General features: G+C 41.8%; 1 protein-coding gene across 3 annotated transcripts in view; it reads left to right on the top strand.

The window, feature by feature from the left end:
- Window positions 1-20,231, top strand: part of ASXL3 (ASXL transcriptional regulator 3) — a 163,491-nt gene extending 143,260 nt beyond the window's left edge. For all 3 annotated transcript variants that reach the window (XM_067014949.1, XM_067014947.1, XM_067014948.1), the window contains 4 exons: window positions 4,491-4,587; window positions 6,427-6,532; window positions 11,329-13,285; window positions 15,963-20,231. In XM_067014949.1, coding sequence (XP_066871050.1) covers window positions 4,491-4,587; window positions 6,427-6,532; window positions 11,329-13,285; window positions 15,963-19,667 — 5,865 coding nt within the window. In that variant the 3' untranslated portion in view covers window positions 19,668-20,231. The remainder of the gene's footprint in view (window positions 1-4,490; window positions 4,588-6,426; window positions 6,533-11,328; window positions 13,286-15,962) is intronic.
- Window positions 20,232-20,863: the final 632 nt, after the last annotated feature.

Genomic DNA, 20,863 nt, shown 5'->3' with positions numbered 1-20,863 from the left:
TTATAATCAGCATCTCAACTTTAGTTGGTTCACAACTAAACCTCGTACACCCATAGTGTTTTCCGTTGTAATAAATAGCAATTTCGTAATTTCAGTTGCCAAGGCCAGAAGTCTTTGGTGTCATCCTTGCCTGCTTGCTTTCTCTCATACCACACATCCAATCCATCATCAAGTCCTGTTGGCTCAACCTTCAGAATATAATCAGAACCCAACCATTTCTCACCACCTCTACAGGCTGTCAACCTAGTCAAGCTACTGTTTGGATTATCTCAATAAGTATATACTCAAGTCCCTGGTGAGTCTTCTAAAACTATGCTCTCCAGTACAGTAGCTGCTAGCCAGCAGTGACTATTGAGCTTTAGAACCATAGGTGATCTGAGTTGAGATGTGTTATAAAAATATATACTGGATATGAAAAGATTAGTATACAAAGAGAATGAGAAATATCTCAATAATATTTTGTGTTGATTATATATTGAAACAGTAACATTTCAGATAGGTTGGATTAAATAAAATGTGTTATTAGAATTAATTTCATGTTTCTTTTTACTATTTTAATGCGATTATTAGAATAATTAAAATCACAGATGTGGCCCAATGTTTATATTGCTGTTGGACAGCTCTAAGTCTTTTTTAAATGCAGCAGTCAGAGCTATCCTTTTGAAATGTCAGATCTTTTCATTTGTCAGGCCAAAATCCCAGAGGCTTCCAGCTCGCTTGGGGGAAAAGCCGGTCTTTACAGTGGGCTCTGAGGCCCAGTATGATCCTGGCCCCTCAACCCCTGTTTCTCCTGCTTCGAAAGTCTCTCCATCTCATAGGGCCTCCTCGCAAGCCCCACCTGAGGGCCTCTGCATTTACGTCCCTCCACCAAGCACGCTCTCCCAACCGTGGCTGCGTGGCTCCTTCTTCACTCATTCAGGTGTCAGCTCCAGTGTCCTGATCAACAGTGAGCATTAGAGAGGCTCGTCCTGGACACACCATCTACATCAGCGGTCCACTTCCCCACACACACTCAGCACGAACCTTTTCATTCTTGTTTTGGCTTTGCTTGAATCACTCCCCATTACCTGTAGGTTAAAGTCCAAATTGCTGAGTATATCTAGGTGTCCCATTATGATTTAGCCACTTTTTGACTCTCCAGCACATTTCTCACACTTCCTCTAAGCAACCCACGTGCCACGCATTCCAAATCACTTGCAAGAAACCCCAAATTAGAAAAAAAACAGGGATAAAGAATCTTTTAGAGGTGCAAAGGATTATTATTAAATGTAGATATATTCTCATACAGAATTAACATTCCTTAAACTTCAAACATTGGATGGTTTGCAAGTAGCAATAACATTTTAATCCTTTGAATTCCACTGATATCCATCCCATAAAATGTATGTTAATATAATCAACCGATATACTCACCAAAAGAGACTTAAATCTTTGTGAAAGGATCTCTCCACAAATAAGTTTTCCTTTAACCATACTTATTTTCTTCCACAGCAGCACAGAGTTTTTCTCCTTCTAATTAAAAAAGAAGCATAGCTTATCAATAGCTTATTTGGATACTTCACTATAAGAGAGTTAGGGGAGTTTTTAGAATGAATGTTTCTATTGTGGGTAATCAGAAAAACAATTTATAGCTCCACGATAAATAGATAAATAAAACTTTCAGAAACGTTTATTGTTCCAGCTCATTAAAATGCCATGTCTTTTGGACAGTATTTCTTAAACGCCATAAAATTAATAGTGTAATTTAAAAGTTTTATTGGCACATATTTAATTTAGCCCAGTGTTTAATTGTGCTGTCTCAGACAGGCTGGAAGCCTGGCAGTTAATATTATTTTTCAGTTTTAAAAGAAAAACATTTTCCTCCCGGGCTAGCTTCCATATTCTTGAATGTGTTCATTTCACACTGCCTTGCATTTTCATGTGCTGAAATCTTGAGACTCTGTCAGAGCTAATCTGGATCTGGTATTTCTTTGTGTTTTAAAATTATGCTGAAATTTCAATTAATAACTAATCATTCCCCTGGCCTGGCAGAACACACCAAACTAAAATCCTATATGTCAGCTACCGGAGTTAAATTTTAAATCTTTCACTTACACGAAGCAAGGACAGGGCAATAAACATTTATTGAGTACCTGCCATATAATAGGCATTGTGCATAGACTCCAAATTATAAAGCACCGTGCATGTTCTCAAATGTAGAAAATCTAACCTTTTCCATCGTGCCTTCCATAACTGTACTTCATAGTAAACCAATTCCTTTTTCTCTTCAGGGCACTTGCCTTCCACCTACTAGTCCTAACTGTTGGGGACACAGCACCAAGTGGCATCCCTTGACTCAGTTCATATACTGCGTGCCAGCAGATAGTGTCCTAGAAGTGTCCAATTAAAAGGTGGGAAGGGGCTTCCCTGGTGGCGCAGTGGTTGAGAGCCCGCCTGCCGATGCAGGGGACGCGGGTTCGTGCCCCGGTCCGGGAAGATCCCACATGCCGCGGAGCGGCTGGGCCCGTGAGCCATGGCCGCAGAGCCTGCGCGTCCGGAGCCTGTGCTCCGCAACGGGAGAGGCCACGACAGTGAGAGGCCCACGTATCGAAAAAAAAAAAAAAAAAGGTGGGAAGGCGAGGACATTTAGCCACTCACGTCTTGGGGCTGTGGTAAGACCCTGAGGTGGGACACGTTCATGGCGATGTCACTGTACGTCACAGCCGTGCTGAGCTCGGGTGGGTGGGAGAGATGCACAGGGACCAGAACCATCTGCTGTATGGGGAATAAGTTCAGAATATAAGGGCAGAGCCTTTTTCTTTACTGCCACCATATTGCCTGCACCCAAAAAGCGCCCGGTACACAGGTTCGTATGAGTGGCTTAATAAGTATGTATTGAATGAAGATGAAATAATTGTGAGTAAACAGTGAATCCTTGAATGAACAAAGTCTTGCCTGAAATTTTCCAAGTGTATTGAATATTTTAGTATGGTTATCAGTATCTTCTTAGATGAGGAAACTCAGGATCTCAAATCTCTGGCTGTCATGATGGCAGCATCCAGGATGTCTCACATCTGTTCAGTGTCTCTCTTTTCTGGATTTGTTGACCATTATCCAGCTTTGAGTTGCTAGTATAATATTTACTTTTAGACTCAGTATTCCCCTTTGCTCCCGAATGATGGTTTAGCTGTCATATTCATGAAGGCGTGATTTGAGTTAAATTTTAAAAGAGGAACAGTATTTCAGTGGGTGAAAACGGGGTAGAGAATACTGCAAACGAACGAAAACATGGGGCTACGACGTGTCTGAGTGTGTTTTCAGATAGCAGTGACTTATTAGAGCTTAGGACACACGGAGGTGTCTATATGAGAGTAAGAGGAAATCTTTGAAAATGTAACTGGAGCTACAGTTTGCCAGACTGACTCAATAGCAGGCTAAAACATCTTCACGCCCTCATGAACAGTCCAGTTATTGATTGTTTGTGATGTTCTGCCTCTACAACAAAGCTCCCACTCTGTATCGTATGCTTTATATAAAACCATTCTGCCCCAGTCCTGTTACTTGCCCAAGACCCTAACCCATTTCACCTCTGGCATCAAGTTCTTCCTAACCACTCACATCCACCTAGATACCCTCCCCTAGCTTTTTTTTTTTTTTTTTTCCCCTTCTTAATTCCCACTCACTTCATGCTTGGCATTAACTTTTTATGTGTTCTGTCTTCACTCCTCAACTACATGAGAAGCCAGCCAAGGACAACACTAATTATTTTTATCCCCTGTGTCAGCAAGCAGAATACATTCACAGGGCAGATGTAGTAAATAGTTGGAAAGTTAAAAGCATCCGGTTCGATGATGCTTATCCAAATCTCTTCTATACGTACATGAATTTGAAAAATAATAAATTTGAGCAAAAAGGTTAGTAGCATATAGTTGCACAGATTTTAAACTTTGTATACCTGTTTTCTGTATGCACCCAAAGAGATGAGAAGAATAGAGGGAAGGATATGTATGACAGTGTGGGTGTATTTGTTTTAATGTTTCAGAACTTTGCCATCTGAACCTCAGACAGTGGAAGAATCCAGGTGATCAGACTAGATTTCTTTAGCTTCCACAAACTTTAGAGAATTTAATTAGAAAAATAATCTAAAGGTGTACACATATGTAGATTTTTAATTTGGTATCATTTAAGGCATATAAAAATGACAAAGATATAAATTTTTTTATTAAATCACATGCATTTGCTATACTCACCACTGATAATGGAAATGCCTGATACAGATTTCCTTTAAGTTGATGTACTTAGTCATTATAATAGTCACTGTAAGCAGTGCAGTTTTCCTACTAGGAAATTCATTTTTGTTAGATTCCTTTCCTCCCTGCCTTTTACCCTGCTCTTTCTTTCTCTCTCTCTCTCTCACACACACTCACACCCTCAGTTTTTGCTTCTTTCCTGCATACTTTTGCTTTGAATTATTCTTGATGGAATCTTGTTTTTGCCGGCTTATTTCCTAGATGGGAAGTGATGGAATTTTACGCCTCAGTACTTCAGCTCTAAATAATGAATTCTTTGCATATGCAGCACAAGGCTGGAAACAGCGACTGGCAGAAGGTAAATTTCTATTTTCCATTATTATTTGACATATTTAAGTCAACAGACTGTACTGAGATCTGCACCTTTCTCTGCTTCCCAAGTCGTTTTCCCCCTGAAGTATACTTGAGTAAAAACTCACATCCTATTTCAAATGACTTCATTAATTCTTTTGTTATACTTTGCATTTTTGATGTCCAGTATTTTCGAAGAAAGCATGACGTTATCTGGAACATAGTAAAAATTGATGATATAGCAAGATTTGCTTTGGAATAATCATTTTAATTATGTGTTTTATGCATTGTGTATTCTTTAATGTCCGAGAGCCTGGAAGAATCTTCTTTTAATACAGTCTTCCCCTGAAGCCACCACTTCATCTTACCATTCCTTTAGTCACCAAGCTTCATGAAAGACTAAAAAATACCCAGTGTTACCACATGTTTACTCCCTTACCCACTCACATGTTTATGGTTGGGTGGGACCACACCATACACAATGGGAACAGTCCCTTCTAGAGAATACGATTGGCTTTCTTATTGCAAAGTTCACTTTCCTCTTCTCAGTCCTTGGCATTTCATGTTCCTTCTCCTATGTCTCACTTGTTATCTACCCCATATAATTTGAAACCATCTGCCTTAGACATTCATAATATATTTTAAATTGTGTCCCCGGACTACCTTTCTGACAGCCTTTTCTCAGCTTCCTTCAGGAGCTCCTGTTCTTCCACCTGATGGTAAATGGTGATGTCTCCACCATTCTGTTTCCTGCTATTTGCTTTTGTAACTATTCACATGCTCTAAGAGCCTCATTCAGCTGGTTTCAGCTATATAGCCCACATGCTGAAGACATCCAAATCTGGCTGGAACTCCTCTTTCCCAGTCCTTTGCTGCTCCATTCCACAAACCTGCTGGATCTTTCCATTATCAGGCACCTTAAAACCAAAATGCCAGCATTAAACTCTCTTCCCTTTTAATGTCTACTATTTCTTCTGCCTTCTGTCTACTAAGGTCACCCCTTTTTCTCACAGCTCCTCACTTTGAAACCTTGATGATGTCTTTGTTCCTCTTCCTTCTCCCCAGGTCCATCTGCTTATGAACTGTTACTTGTGTCTTTGAATCTTCTTCAACATTCTCAAGATGCTGGCCTGACTGTAATCTCCATCTCTCATCTGTGCTACTCAGTAGCCTCCCAGCCAGTTTCTAACTTGCTTATTTGGCCATATTCCTCCCTCACTGAACACCGCCAGGACCTCCCTCTGTCTCTTACAGGAAAAATTCAGGGCTCTCTTTAAAACATGTGTTGGGTAATTGGCCACCGCCTACCTTTCCTATTTCATTTCATCCTGTGTTCTACTCATAATTGGCCACTCAAAAGTGCATAAATATACGTATTCATATCTCTGTGCCTTGTGAACTAATTACTTTATGAAAGCTTGGTCATCTTTCAAAAGCTAACTCAAGAATCAGGTTCTATGTATGGTCTTCCCTAATCAATTTAGGGAGGATTAAGTACTTTCCCTACATTTATTTTTATGACCTATACAGGGCTTTCCACATTGTGTTATTATACTCAACTGTGTGCTTTTTCTTTCACCAGGCTGGTTTCATCAAGGACAGTGAATATACACTTTCATTCATAACCCCTAGCACTCAGTACCTTTGCTAAATGCTTTAGAGTCCGTCTAAGACTAAATGACTGAGTGATGTTCATAAAAAAAGAAGCTGTCGAAATATTATCAGTACTCAGCTTTTTTACCTTTTGGCATCCATAAAAGTTTATTCAAATTAGTTACATGTTTTCCTTATTAACTGGCAAAACATATGACAACTTTTACTCAATATCTAAGCATTTTCTTTCCAGGAGAGTTTACTCCAGAAATGCAATTGCGGATAAGGCAAGAAATTGAAAAGGAAAAGAAAACAGAACCGTGGAAAGAAAAATTCTTCGAAAGGTTTTATGGAGAAAAGTAAGTACTAGAGCATTTTCTTCTCATTTCTCTTAGAAGGAAAAGAAAATGTAATTCTCTGTTTCACTTAGCACAGTCATATGCTATAAAACTTTATAAACCTGTGATAAAAGGCAATAGTCTCTCAGTGTAAGAAATTGCAGGTAAAATTATAGTGGCATATCAGCACTTAAATTTTTTAAAATGCATTTTCAAGGGTTTATAACTTGTCCATGAAAATTCATTTTGGACTGAAAATAGCACATGAGATTCTATAGAAGTCAATTTTGGCTTTCCTAACTGGATTTTTGTAAAAATCTCCTGGTTTTTTTTTTTCTTAATTTAAGCATTTTCATTAATGCATTAGAGATAAGTAGTCTTGGACACATATTTAATTCTCACATTTTTTTCCAAAAATTTTGACTCTCCATATACATTTGTTTAGTCCTTATTTGGGGGAGAGCCTGAGGTATTACCCTTTACTCTATCCATTTTCCTCTTTATGTAAAACCACTTTTTAAAAAACATATTTTATTCAAGTAGTTAATTTGCAATATGTTAATTTCTGCTGTACAGCAAAGTGATTCAGTTATACCTGTATATACATTATTTTTTATATTCTTTTCCATTATGGTTTATCATAGGATATTGAATATAGTTCCCTGTGCTATACAGTAGGACCTTGTTTATCCATTCTACATATATATAATAGTTTGCATCTGCTAATCCCAAACTCCCAGTCCATCCTGCCCCCAGCCCCACTTGGCAACCAAAATCTGTTCTCTGTGTCTATGAATCTGTTTCATAGATAAGTTCATTCGTGTCATATTTTAGATTCCACATATAAGTGATATCATACAGTATTTGTCTTTCTCTGTGTGACTTAACTTCACTTAGTATGATAATCTCTAGGTACATCCGTGTTGTTGTAAATGACATTATTTTTTTATGGCTAGGTAATATTCCATTGTGTATATCTACACACCACATCTTCTTTATCCATTCATCTTTTGATGGACGTTTAGGTTGTTTCCGTGTCTTGGCTATTCTGAACAGTGCTGCTATGAACACACGGGTGCATATATCTTTTTGAATTATAGTTTTGTCTGGATATATGCCCATGAGTGGGATTGCTGGATCATACGACAACTCTATATTTAGCTTTTTGAGGAACCTCCGTACTGTTCTCCATAGTGACTGCACCAATTTACATGCCCACCGTGTCTTAAAAATAATACCAGTCACACCTAAGTACCGTAGTGACTGAGCTAATTTGAAAGTAGTTTCTCCTTTGCCTCATGGTTAACAGGAACATATTCTTCTTGGGCAGAATTTGAATCTCACAGACAATCAGATCCCTAAGAAAGAAAGAGGGATTTAAGAGCTGACAATTGACAGCAACTTTAGCTCATCATGGGTAGAAGAATTTGTGCTTTAATTCCCACATACACAATTAATGCTTGAAAGTCATTGTTTTGTGTAAAAGACACTCAGGTGGTTGCAGGCAGCACAACCTGTACCATTTGATCTAATTTCACAAACTCCCCCTGTAAACGAGGAAAACCGTCAGGGGGTGTCTCACATGAGCGCTCGTTGTAAAAAGACATCACGTGGGCTTCCCTGGTGGCGCCGTGGTTGAGAGTCCGCCTGCCGATGCAGGGGACGCGGGTTCGTGCCCCGGTCCGGGAGGATCCCACATGCCGCGGAGCGGCTGGGCCCGTGGGCCATGGCCGCTGGGCCTGCGCGTCCGGAGCCTGCGCTCCGCAATGGGAGAGGCCGCGGCAGTGAGAGGCCCGCGTACCACCAAAAAAAAAAAAAAAAGACATCACGTGACAAGCAGCCTGCTTACTCGGAGCAGCCTCGCCTCTGGTGAGTTGTCCTACGTACTGAGTTTGAGTAGGAAGGCTCCTTTTCAGCTGCTGCCCTAGGACTTTGGATGCATATACATATTTAAGCAAAGCTAAAAGGAGATAATTAATGTCCTTTCTCAAAAATTTAAATTGTGGCAGGCTAGTTACCAGCAGTATTACTCAAGCCTGGCGACATCACAATCTTCACTGGAGCTTTTAAAAATAGGTACAGATTTCTGACACCCACCCCAGATGTACTGATGGGTGATCTCCAGGAGTTGAGCCCAGGAATCTGTATTTTTAGATGCCTCCCCACTCCCCATCGTGCTGATGTCCAGCAGGATTAAGAACCCTGCCTTCCTCACCTTTTCTGACCAAGGGAATGTTGGGAGCACTCTTGTCAGTAATGGCAGAAGCATAACCAAGTTAGTTACCTCCAAAAAACTGGTCCTTCATTTTTGTTGAGTGTTGGGCCTGTGCTTTTATCAATTCAGTATTCATGCAGCATCACCTCCGTGCCACACACTATCCTAGATGCCAGAGAGCCTGCATTGTAGAGACCATACAGAGAGTTTTTCCTCGGTCAGCAAATAATCATTGAACATACTCTGGCTCTGATAGGTTTCTAAGAGCTTTGCAAATATTGTTTCACTTAACCCTCCCAACAGTCCTATTAGGTGGGTACCATTATTATTATTATTTTAAAAAGGGTTTAGGAAACTGAGAGGCAGTGAAACTAAGTAATTTCCCCAGTTTTTACATAGTGTGGTTAAGTCATTGGCTCACCTGCAAATCCTTCTCAGAAAAATTCACACACCTACAATTTTTACATAAAATTTGGGGGCTCCATTGACTCTCATGGATATCAGGTTAAAGACTCCTGTCCTGGAAGGTGACAGCTACCATACTGTGAGTAAACATGATCCCCCATCAGCATCACTGAGTTCTGAATACAAACAGTTCTTTTACTTGATTGACCCTTTTTCTTGCTGTAGTTTATCCATAGAGTTTCTGTCCCCTTACATCCCTGGACTTCTTTCTTGTCTTTTCCTATCTTTGATTACATATTGGATGACTGATGTATTTTGGACATTTCATTGACTGCCCTTCTAATTTTGTTACTTCTAGATTACCTGCATTCCCTCAATATGTGAGGGATATTTTCCTATAGCATCAGATAATTTTCAGTTGACTGACACCATGTGCCTTCTCATTGTTCTAAGTTTTCCCAAGAATGTTACCACTGAAATTCAGCGTTAGTTAAGATCTGTCTGATTTAGTTTTCTGCTCTTTGAGATCTTTATTTTGGTTCTTATTGTCTTATCCTGCCTATAATACAGTACTGTCCTATATTCATTTTAATTACTTGTAGGGATCCCATGTATATGCTAACTCAAAATTATAAGAGTTGGTCTGTTGATTTGCGGTCTAGATTTCAGGTGGTCAGAGTTTGCCTTTGCGTGGTTATGTGGTGTGCTGTGAACGTCTTCCTTCTATGCCTTATGCCACCTTAAATCTATTTTCCCATGAAAATAATAAAATGTTTACATGTATGTTTTATACAGTGCTGTTTCCCATATGAGACATATATATTATATACATATATGATATTTAATAATATTAGATATATTTAATAATATTCTTATTAATCATCTAGCTGAAATTTGGCTGCCAGTGGGTAGATTCTGTGTGTTCTCCATCTAACCTAGTATCAGTGGTATCTCTGTTTGATCTGGCCCCAGGAGGCCTTATTCCTAGCAGATTATTCTGCTCTAAATTCATCTGTAGTGTAGTTATATTATTCTGTTCCTCTCACTATAACATAAATTGTGGTTTAATTTGAACCCATCTTAGGGAAAGTTGAAAGAAAAGAGACTAATTATGAAGGAAGTGTCCTCTATCTTCCTTTCTCAGCTTTCTGAATTTTAGAGAAGAACACAATGATCAAATACCCAAAAAGTGTATTCAGTTTTATTTCCCTTTCATTTTGAGGATTTAACTTAACTAAAAGGTTGAAGAAGATTTTACTGAGGTATTTTCCTGTTATAGCTGTATTTCCTCACTCAAATATGTTTCTTCCTCTGGGAATGCTCTCTCTTTTGCTCATCTTTGTAATTGCCTCTACTCTAATTTAACTTCATTTAGAACAGCATATTTCCCTACCATCTGATGCTGACATTGTAACTTAGTATGACAGGAAATAGTGATTTACAATATTGTTGATTGCAGTTCTGATAAACTTTACCTTATGACCTGAACATTAGACTGGTCTATTTCTTGATATTCTACACTAACTTTTTATGGAATATCTTTACAATAAGAGATCTATGTGAAAGAATTTTAAAAAGTCTTGCCTCACATGAATGTAAATCTAGTAGAATCAGCTTTGATGACCCCAAATATGTTTATTATTCTTTAGTGAAATTTCCATCTTGTCTTAGGTGAGACACTTAGATATTGTACTAAAATATGGTGATGGACACCTTTTACATTGGGTTAAGAGAACTTAATCTTTGGAAGTCATTTCCATTTCAAGATTTTACAACATACCCATCTTCCACTGATCTTAATTATATGGTTATGTTGCATCCTTTAAGGACTATGTAATTTTCTATTATAAGGACATATTTCTACTTTCTGACTTTAAAAAATTTAGGTCTTATACATTCTTTTGCTTTTCAGCCCATATTTTTAAAAATCTTTTTAGTATGCAATCTCCCTTGCTTACAGGATAAAAATCAATACGTTTTAAACAGAAGTAGAGTTCATTTTCGTTATGATTATAAAAGCAGTAGAAAAACTAATCCATCATAAACTAGTTTACATAAGCTAAACATGTTACTTAGTGATAATAAAATTAATTTTATGCATTTACTTCTATGAATACTATATTTGGTGAGAGATCCAAGTTGTACCTTTCATGTTTTGTGGTTGAACAATAATTTAATATTTCTAATTTCTGTTCAGGTTGGGCATGTCAAGAGAGGACTCTGTAAAGCTCACATCTGGACCAAACAATGATGGAGCTGAAAGTAGTTCTTCATGTGGGACCTCTGGCCTTCCTGGTCTATCTGCACAGACTCCCTTGAAAGAACAACAGCCAAAAAGCATGAAAAGTCCAACCTCTTCAGAGCCTGATTTCTGTGCTACACTTTGTCCCATGGTAGACGTAGGTAAAGATGTAATGACAGAGTCAGAATCAGAGGACATCTTGATCCCCGAAGAATCTGTGATTCAGGAGGAAATTGAGGAAGAGGTAGAGACTAGCATCTGTGAGTGCCAGGATGAGAATCACAAGACAATACCTGAATTTTCTGAGGAGTCAGAAAGTCCAGCCAACTCTCATGAGGAGCCCCAAATAGCACCCCCTGAAGATAACTTGGAATCCTGTGTTATAATGAATGATGTTTTAGAAACTTTGCCTCATGTTGAAGTTAAAGTGGAAGAGAAATCAGAATCTCCCCAGGAAGAGATGTCAGTTGTCATTGATACACTAGAAGTCTGTGACTCTCTCGTTCCTTCCACTTCATCTGTGACTCACATCAATGACACAGAACATAAGGAGCCAGAAACTGCACTAGAGACCAACACTCCAAAAATTAAAACAGGGTCATCGTCTTTAGAAGGCCAATTTCCAAGTGAAGGAATTGCTGTAGATATGGAGCTGCAGAGTGATCCTGATGAACAGCTTTCTGAAAATGCTTGCATCTCTGAAACGTCCTTCTCTTCTGAGAGCCCAGAGGGAGCCTGTACCAGCCTGACATCCCCAGGAGGGGAAACCCAATCCACTTCAGAAGAATCATGTACCCCAGCCTCCCTTGAGACAACGTTTTGCTCTGAGGTGTCCAGCACTGAAAATGTGGACAAATATAATCAGCAAAATGCCACTGATGAAAATCTTCATGCATCTTTGATGTCAGAAATCTCTCCAATATCCACTTCACCTGAAATATCAGAAGCGTCTTTGATGTCCAATTTACCGTTAACATCTGAAGCATCCCCGGTATCAAATTTACCTTTAACATCAGAAACCTCTCCCATGTCTGATTTACCTTTGACATCAGAAACTTCTTCAGTGTCTTCCATGCTTCTCACATCTGAAACCACTTTTATATCCAGTTTGCCACTTCCTTCAGAAACATCTCCAATTTCCAGTTCTTCCATGAATGAAAGAATGATGCATCAACAAAGAAAGTCAACTTCCATATCTGAAGAACCACTCTCCCCCCAGAAAGATGAAGGTTCTGCCCCTGCCAAGCCCCTGGGAGAGAGCCTTTCCTCTCAGCAGAAGACTCCATCAAATACTCCTGAACCTATCAAAATGGGTTCTTCTTCCATTGCTCCTGAAGCGTATTCATCAGAAGAATTGCACAATAAGCCCCTGAATCAGCAGCCTTGTAAATCACATGTTGAAACTGAGAAGCCCTATCCTGCTTCGATTCCAGAACTTCCTTCTACAGAAATGATAAAAGTTAAAAATCATAATGTCCTGCAAAGAACAGAAAAGAAAGCGATGTCTTCACCATTGGAATTACCTGTCTTTTCTGAAGAGACAGAGAGTAAGGGAAATGAGCTCCCATCAGCTAAATTACAGGAAAAGCAATACATCTCATCGGTGGATAAGGCTTCATTTTCAGAAGGCTCTAGAAATAAAATGCATAAGCAAGGGAGCTCACAGAATCGGTTGGAGACCTCTCATACTTCCAAGTTGTCAGAGCCCTCCAAGTCCCCAGATGGGATAAGAAATGAAAGTAGAGAATCTGAGATATCGAAGAGGAAAACCGCAGAACATCACAGCTTTGGGATCTGTAAGGAGAAGAGGGCTAGGATAGAAGATGACCAGTCAAGCCGGAACATCTCATCCAGCAGTCCATCTGAGAAAGAACAGCCTCCAAGAGAGGAACCAAGGGTTCCACCTCTCAAGGTATGGTATTTTTTTTTTAAAAAAAAGGAAGTTCCATAGATAGGCTTTTTCTATTTAGATACTTAATTTTTCAAAAATAAATGTAGCAGTTTATAATCTAATACTCCCAGCACCAGTCTAATATTACATGATCCTTTTTCAGACTGCGTTGAGCTCATACAATAAGTTTAGATAGACGTACATATTTAGACCTTGGCATTTAAGGAAAAAGAAGGGAGGAGGGAGAACAGGGCCTGGAGGAGCCCACAGGCCACTGAGATACAGGGTCTCTGGGGGACTCCACAGTGTAGGACAGAGACCTATATAAACTTGGAAAAATTTGAAAGATAATTCAGCATCCTATAAAAGTTCAGTAGGACTAGAGAAAGCAGTAGTCAAAAGTCAGAGGCTTGCACTCAAGAAACGAAGGTACGTGTTATCTCTTCATTCATTTTCCAACAAATGTTGAACAGCCCCTCTGCCTAGCAGAGAGGAGCTAGCTTCTGAAAGAGCCTCATTAAATATTTCTTGAATAAATCAATGAAATCACCCTGAGGAAAATGCTATAGGTACATAGGTATACAAATCCTACTATTTTATTTCTAAAATAATAAAGAAGTATTTAACTTCACACAATAATAAAGCCTGTAGACAAACATTCCTATTTATATATTTTGTTTTGATCCCAGGTAGATTTTAGCTCTCAGAAAACAACTCTTGTATATAAATTGACTCTGCCTAACTAAACTAAAAATTAAGGTTAACTCAAAGAATTACAAACATACTCAAGATTTGTTTTTCTTAATCTTTCTCTTTATTTTGCTCTGCTCTGACATCTACTTCTAATATGTGACTCATGATCTCCCTAAGGTTGACTTTTAGGGGTGTGATTGTAATTATTCTATTTAATAAAGCAGTCCCTGTTAAATAAGATTCTAGAGATATAAAAGATGAATATTAAGCTCCCATTAAAACCCTACTATGCATTTTAATTTCTGAAGCAATGAAAAGAAAAATGTAAGCATGCTTTCCATAGGAAATATTTTTAAACATTTCAGTCTAATTTTTTTGTCAAAAGCTTATTTTCAAAGTAATATACACTTTATGTAAAGATAGATGGATAGAGAGATACAATAAATATATTTAATGTTTGTTAGGCTTACTGTTTTTAATTTTTTAAACTAAGGGAAATATTTAAAAGGTAAAACTGAATTCTTTTTCTAAATTCATCTATCTTTGGAACCTTTGGATTAGAAGAGAGCCATCAGAAACTTGAAAATGAGAAACGAGATAGCTCAGGAAGATAATCCATCTACCAAAGTACTAAAGCATAGTTCCAAATTGATACGATCTTGTAGTATGTGTTAGGTATTTATAATGTCAATATATGTAAATGCACATATGTTAAGAAGAGAGGTGTAAGTTTTGTAGGAAAATTTTTTCTAGAGGAAAAAATATAAGGAAATATAGTACGTGTCAACAGCACAGAATGGGGAGCCCAAAGGCTCTGTCACTCCCTAGTTATATGAACCCAGGCCAGCCCATCTCCAGGGGCTCAGTTTTTTCAACCGTAAACGAAGGGCTTTAACTAGATCCCTGCCAGCTCTAGAAATCTGTGACTCTGGGAATATTCTTAGTGACTAAAACATCATAGGCCTTGCTTTGGGATGTTTGTTGTTAGGTCTTGTGCCTCATGAATTTGGTGATGACTGAGTCTCTTAATTAGATGAGTGGGTGAACAGTGTGGGTTGGGACATTTACTAAATTCAGCAGATTGTAGATTTCCATATCAAATAAGCTGCCCAACCCATACTCTCTTTTGGAGGTAGAAAACTAGAGTTGCCCTTGCTTTCAAGAAAACGTAATAATAATAATAATAAAATCCCTTTGGAAAGCAAAGCACTTTCACAAGTATAGTCTCATTCCATCTTTATAACACCTCTGTGAAAGAAATAGACCAGAAATAACTAGTCTTACTGTTTACAGTTTAAAAAGTCATATTGTGTGCTTATTTTATATGTATATATATATATATATGGTGGCATGCTAGGTGGTATGGTACCACATAAAACCTACACTCTCTGACTCGGGGAGATTATTGGAGAAACTGAGGTACACAGTGATTTGCCTAGGTTCACAGCATTCCTTTGTGTCAAGCCAGGCTGAGAATTCTAGTCTTCTGACCCTTGGTTAGAGCTTTTTCCTTTTTCCTTTGTGTCAAATTAAGACAGATAAATTAAGGCAGATAAGTTCAAATAGAGTTTTGAATATCTCTATTCTTCCTGGCTCGCCTGAGTATCTTCATGCCAGCCAGGAAGATAAGTTGAAAGCTTCCTATTTCTAACTCTTTTTAGCTCACTTCATTTTAAGAAGACTGGGTTTTGTTTCCATTTCTATGAGGCTTTAAAAGACATTTCATTTCCATGCCAAATGAAGTCACCGGTTAATACTTTATGGATTAAAAACAGAGGTTAAATTTTTTTTAATTTTCACATTCGTGCTGCGTTTATTGCTGCTTTATACCCCCAAAGGCCCATTCAGGGTATTAGGTGCCGTTCTCACCCCCTTAGGAGAGGAGGCGGCTACTCCCCGCCCTCGCGTGCCTGTGTCCTCACATCCCTCTGTGATCACGTACACATGCGCCTTGTCTGTGATCGTGTACACGCACTTTATCTTTCCATTTTCCCCCTTCCTGTAGATCCAGCTTTCCAAAATTGGGCCACCCTTTATTATCAAGAGCCAACCAGTCTCCAAACCAGAGGCTCGCGCGTCATCTGGCACATCGGTCAGTGGCGGGAGGAACACGGGAGCCAGGACCCTGGCGGACATCAAGGCCCGAGCCCAGCAAGCAAGGGCCCAGCGAGAGGCGGCAGCGGCGGCAGCCGTGGCGGCGGCCGCGAGCATCGTTTCGGGAGCTATGGGGAGCCCGGGAGAGGGCGGGAAGGCCAGAACTCTGGCACATATCAAAGAGCAGACGAAGGTGAAGCTCTTCGCAAAGCATCAAGCCCGAGCCCACCTCTTCCAGAACACTAAAGAACCCCGGTTGCCTCCGCTCGGCTCAAAGGAAGGGCCTCCAAGCTTAGAAGTCTCTTCTGTCCCTGAAACAAAAATCGAAGGCTCGCCCGGTGTCATCATTGTCAATCCAAACTGCCGATCTCCCAGCAACAAGGCTGCGCACCTCCGGGAGCCCACCACTGTACTACAGCAGTCTCTCAACCCGACCAAACTTCCAGAAATTGCCACGGACTTATCTGGGCATAGTTCTGACGAAAACACGTCTGTGTCACACTTGTCTGAGAAAATTGTTTCATCTACCTCTTCTGAAAATAGCAGTGTGCCCATGCTTTTTAATAAAAATCCCGTCCCTGTGTCTGTCTGCAGCACTGCTATGTCGGGAGCAATTAAAGAACATCCCTTTGTGAGTTCTGTTGATAAATCCTCTGTCCTAATGTCTGTTGACAGTGCAAACACTACCATTTCTGCTTGTAACATAAGCATGTTAAAAACCATCCAGGGAACGGACACTCCATGCATAGCCATTATACCAAAATGTATCGAGAGCACCCCTCTTCCGGCCACCACGGAGGGCTCCAGCGCAGCGAGCCCCCAGGATGACAAGCAGTTACTGGCACCCAGCAGCAGCGCTGGCAGCCTAGTCTCCAGTCAGTACACCTCTGTGCCAACTCCCTCCATTGGAAGCAACTTGCCAAACCATCTCTCCACTAGCTCTGTCTTGATTCCCCCACCGGGAATGAACAACAGATTTCCTTCTGAGAAGATAGCCATGCCTGGGAGCGAAGAACAGGCCACCATGTCCATGGGCAGCACTGTGAGAGCCGCCCTCGGCTGCAGGGACCCTGTCGCAGTCACTGACGCCCTGGTGGCACGCCCACCTGTCGCAGCGTTTACTGCAAGCATGCTGACTGTAAACTCTTACGACAGTCCTCCCACGTTAAGTGCTGAAAGCTTGGACAAAACTTCAGGGACTCGGAACAGGGCAGACACTTCTGGGAGACCTCAGCCACCCCAGGGGGGCTTCGCACCAGCAGCCATAAACCGCTCGATTCCGTGTAAAGTCATCGTCGACCACAGCACCACGCTGACCTCCGCATCGTCTCTGACTGTCTCTCTCGAGAGCACGGAAGCCGGCGTGGACCTCCAGAGCAGGTCCGGGAGGACGGAAGCAGCCGTCCAGCCCGTGGCGTGTCCGCAGGTGTCTGTCATCAGCAGGCCCGAGCCGGTTGCAAGTGAAGGCGGAGATCACGGTCCCAATTTCATTGCTGCTTCCGCGGCAAAACAGGACAGTCAAACGATGCAGGCCACCTGCCCGGGTCTCCGTGAAGGACCCCTCGTGGTTCCAGATAACATAAACGCGGTTACTCCTCTGAGTCACAGCTTTGCTGAGCAGGCGCGTGGCATAACCACGTTCAAAAGTGAAGCCGACACAACCTGTAGCCATCAGTATAACCCGGGCAGCCGGATCTGCTGGGGCGAGGACGGGGTGAGGAGCGCAGGACAGCCTCTGCTCAGCCACCCTGGTTCCAGTAAACAGAAGGAATATCTGGAGCAGGGCTGTCCGAAGGCCATCAAGACCGAGCACGCCAGCTCCTCGCATGTGGCGGAGCTTCACCCCAGGAATCTCATCACAAGCGTCCCTCTCCCAGTGAAGTCCGAACCTCACGACGTGGACAAGGGCTTTAGGATGGACGCCGACGACTTCCCTGGCCCTGAGCTGCATCCTCCAGCTGCAGGGGCAGCCCCGAGTGTGCAACAGACGCAGACCATGCAGGCCCCCGCCTCTGGTCCCATGGAAGGGGCCATCTCTCTGGCTACAGACACCCTGAAAAGAGTTCCCAGTGCAGGGAGCTCCAGCTGCCGTCTGTCATCGGTGGAGGCGAACAATCCCCTCGTCACACAGTTACTCCAGGGCAACTTGCCTTTGGAAAAAGTGTTGCCCCAGCCCAGACTGGGAGCCAAGCTCGAAATCAACAGGCTTCCTCTGCCTCTTCAAACTACCTCAGTGGGTAAAACAGCCCCCGAGAGGAACGTGGTTGAAATGCCCCCTAGCTCTCCCAATCCAGACGGGAAAGGCTACCTGGCAGGAGCTCTCGCACCACTACAAATGAGGAAGCGGGAGAACCACCCCAAGAAGAGAGTCGCCAGGACCGGGGGGGAACACACTCAAGTGAAATGTGAGCCAGGGAAGTTGTTGGCGGACCCAGATGTGAAAGGGGTGCCATGTGTCATCAGCTCCGGCATGAATCAGCTGGGACTCAGCCAGCCGCTGAAGCAGGAGTGGCTGAACAAGCACCCTGTGCAGAGCAAGATGGCTCACAGCCCTGAGGTCAAACAGCAGAAGCGGCTGCTCCCCTCGTGTAGCTTCCAGCAGAACCTATTTCACGTCGACAAGAACGACAGCTTCCACCCCGACGCTGGGACCTCCCACAGACAACAGTTTTACCAAATGCCTCTGGCTGCCAGGGGCCCCATTCCTACCGCGGCTCTGTTACCAGCCTCTGCCAAAGCCCCCGTGGGCTGTAACACGTTTTCCTTCAATAGGCATCTTGAGCAAAAGGGACTGGGAGAGGTTGGCCTTTCCTCAGCACCTCACCAGCTAAGGTTAGCCAATATGGTGCCCCCAAACATGCCCATTAAAGAAGGTGATGACATGGGAGGGACCCCGCACGGGGTGCCGCACAAAGCACTAGTGCATCCCCCGCCCCCTCCCCCCTTGGCTTTGCCCCCACCACCCCCGCCGCCGCCGCCGCCACCACCACTACCTCCACCTCTTCCTAATCCAGAAGTCCCCTCCGATCAAAAACAACCGCCAGTTACCATGGAAACCACTAAGAGACTTAGTTGGCCACAGTCCACGGGCATATGTAGCAATATAAAATCGGAACCTCTTTCTTTTGAGGAAGGTTTAAGCAGCAGCTGTGAACTGGGCATGAAACAAGTTTCCTATGACCAGAATGAAGTGAAAGAACAGTTGAAGGCGTTTGCGCTGAAAAATGCAGATTTCTCTTCCTATTTGCTTTCTGAGCCACAGAAGCCTTTTGCCCAATTAGCTGCTCAGAAAATGCAGGTGCAGCAACAACAGCAGCTCTGTGGAAATTATCCAACAATACACTTCGGTAGCACTAGCTTCAAAAGGGCAGCATCTGCAATTGAAAAGTCCATTGGGATTTTGGGAAGTGGCTCCAATCCCACCACGGGTCTGCCTGGTCAGAACGCTCAGACGCCTGTTCAGAACTTTGCCGACAGCAGCAACGCAGACGAGTTGGAACTGAAATGCTCTTGCCGGCTGAAAGCCATGATTGTGTGCAAAGGCTGCGGGGCCTTCTGCCACGACGACTGCATAGGGCCTTCTAAACTCTGTGTAGCTTGCCTGGTTGTGCGATAAGAGCTGAGTGAAAGATGCAGTATCCCTTTTCACCACGGAAAAGCCAAACAGCGTCAGCAACAACAAATTGAACAGCTCAGTGGTTTATAGCGTGCTAATTTATTTTCCTTTGGAACAGATGATCTTTTCTCTAGATGATTATTTTCTTGCGTTTCTGGGAAAGGAGAGATCGCATTCCAGCCGAGGGGCTCAACAGCATGTCTTTTACATATTTAGTTGCCATTTGCAGCTTTGGAAAGTTTCTATTCGTGTGTATACAGGTCACTCCCAATTTGTTTCTTTCTTTTTTTAATCCAGGTGTAGATAGGAAAAGGACATTTTAAACTACTTAATGGTAACCAGAAATGGAGATGTGGAGAGAGATCGGTAACAGCAATTTAAGGTGGTGATGCATTCTTCTGTAGATTAACCATTACAGCGAGGGTTCCAACAGTTGACTCCTTTGGACCTACCTTTACCGTAGTGATTACATCATATTTGGAAAAGGGAATCTGATTTAAGTGTATGATTCCTTGTATTTACTCATATCACAAAAGATATTAAAGGAGGTATGCCATTAATGAACTCCACTGTCCTTATTCTCTTTCCTCCCTTTTGACTCTTTTCAGAGACTGGCAGGTTCTCTGGTTCTGCCTTGGACATGGTACACATATTGTAGTGAAATGTCTTTTCCACCTGAAATTGCAGTGTGGGCCTCATGCCCAGCAATCTGGTTCAAGCCCTTTGACACCTGAGACTGTAAGATCAGTTGGACAACAGAGAGCCATAGGCCCAGAGGATTTCAGAGCTTCATGTGTGGCTTCTAAGAGCAAGTATGAAAAAAAAAAATGCCCTAAAATTAAAAGCAAACAAGTAAAATGCTTTGTATGCAAACACACCTAAATGGGTTGGTGATGTAAATATTGGTACATTCTATTCACTCTAATACAAATACTAGATATTAAAATTGGGGGGAAGTAATCGTAACCCTTTATTGATGACACCAGTGCATTCTGGCTTCCGAGTTTGCAGAGGTTGTCCACCTCTTTTTTTAAAGTGTCATTGATGATGAGAGGGACTATAGAAGGCTGAAGTGTCAACATTTTTCTGAACAGTTCTTTCCTCATGAGTCACGATCTATGTAATTATATTTGACTCTAAACTAGCCCTTATTTTAAAAAATTGTTCTGGGTGTTGCATGTTTTGTTTCCCGCCCC

This window comes from Kogia breviceps, chromosome 15 (genome assembly GCF_026419965.1).
Source record: "Kogia breviceps isolate mKogBre1 chromosome 15, mKogBre1 haplotype 1, whole genome shotgun sequence".
Lineage (NCBI taxonomy): Eukaryota > Metazoa > Chordata > Mammalia > Artiodactyla > Physeteridae > Kogia > Kogia breviceps.
Note: the sequence above shows the minus strand (reverse complement) of the source record. Positions and strands in the feature narration are given on the sequence as shown.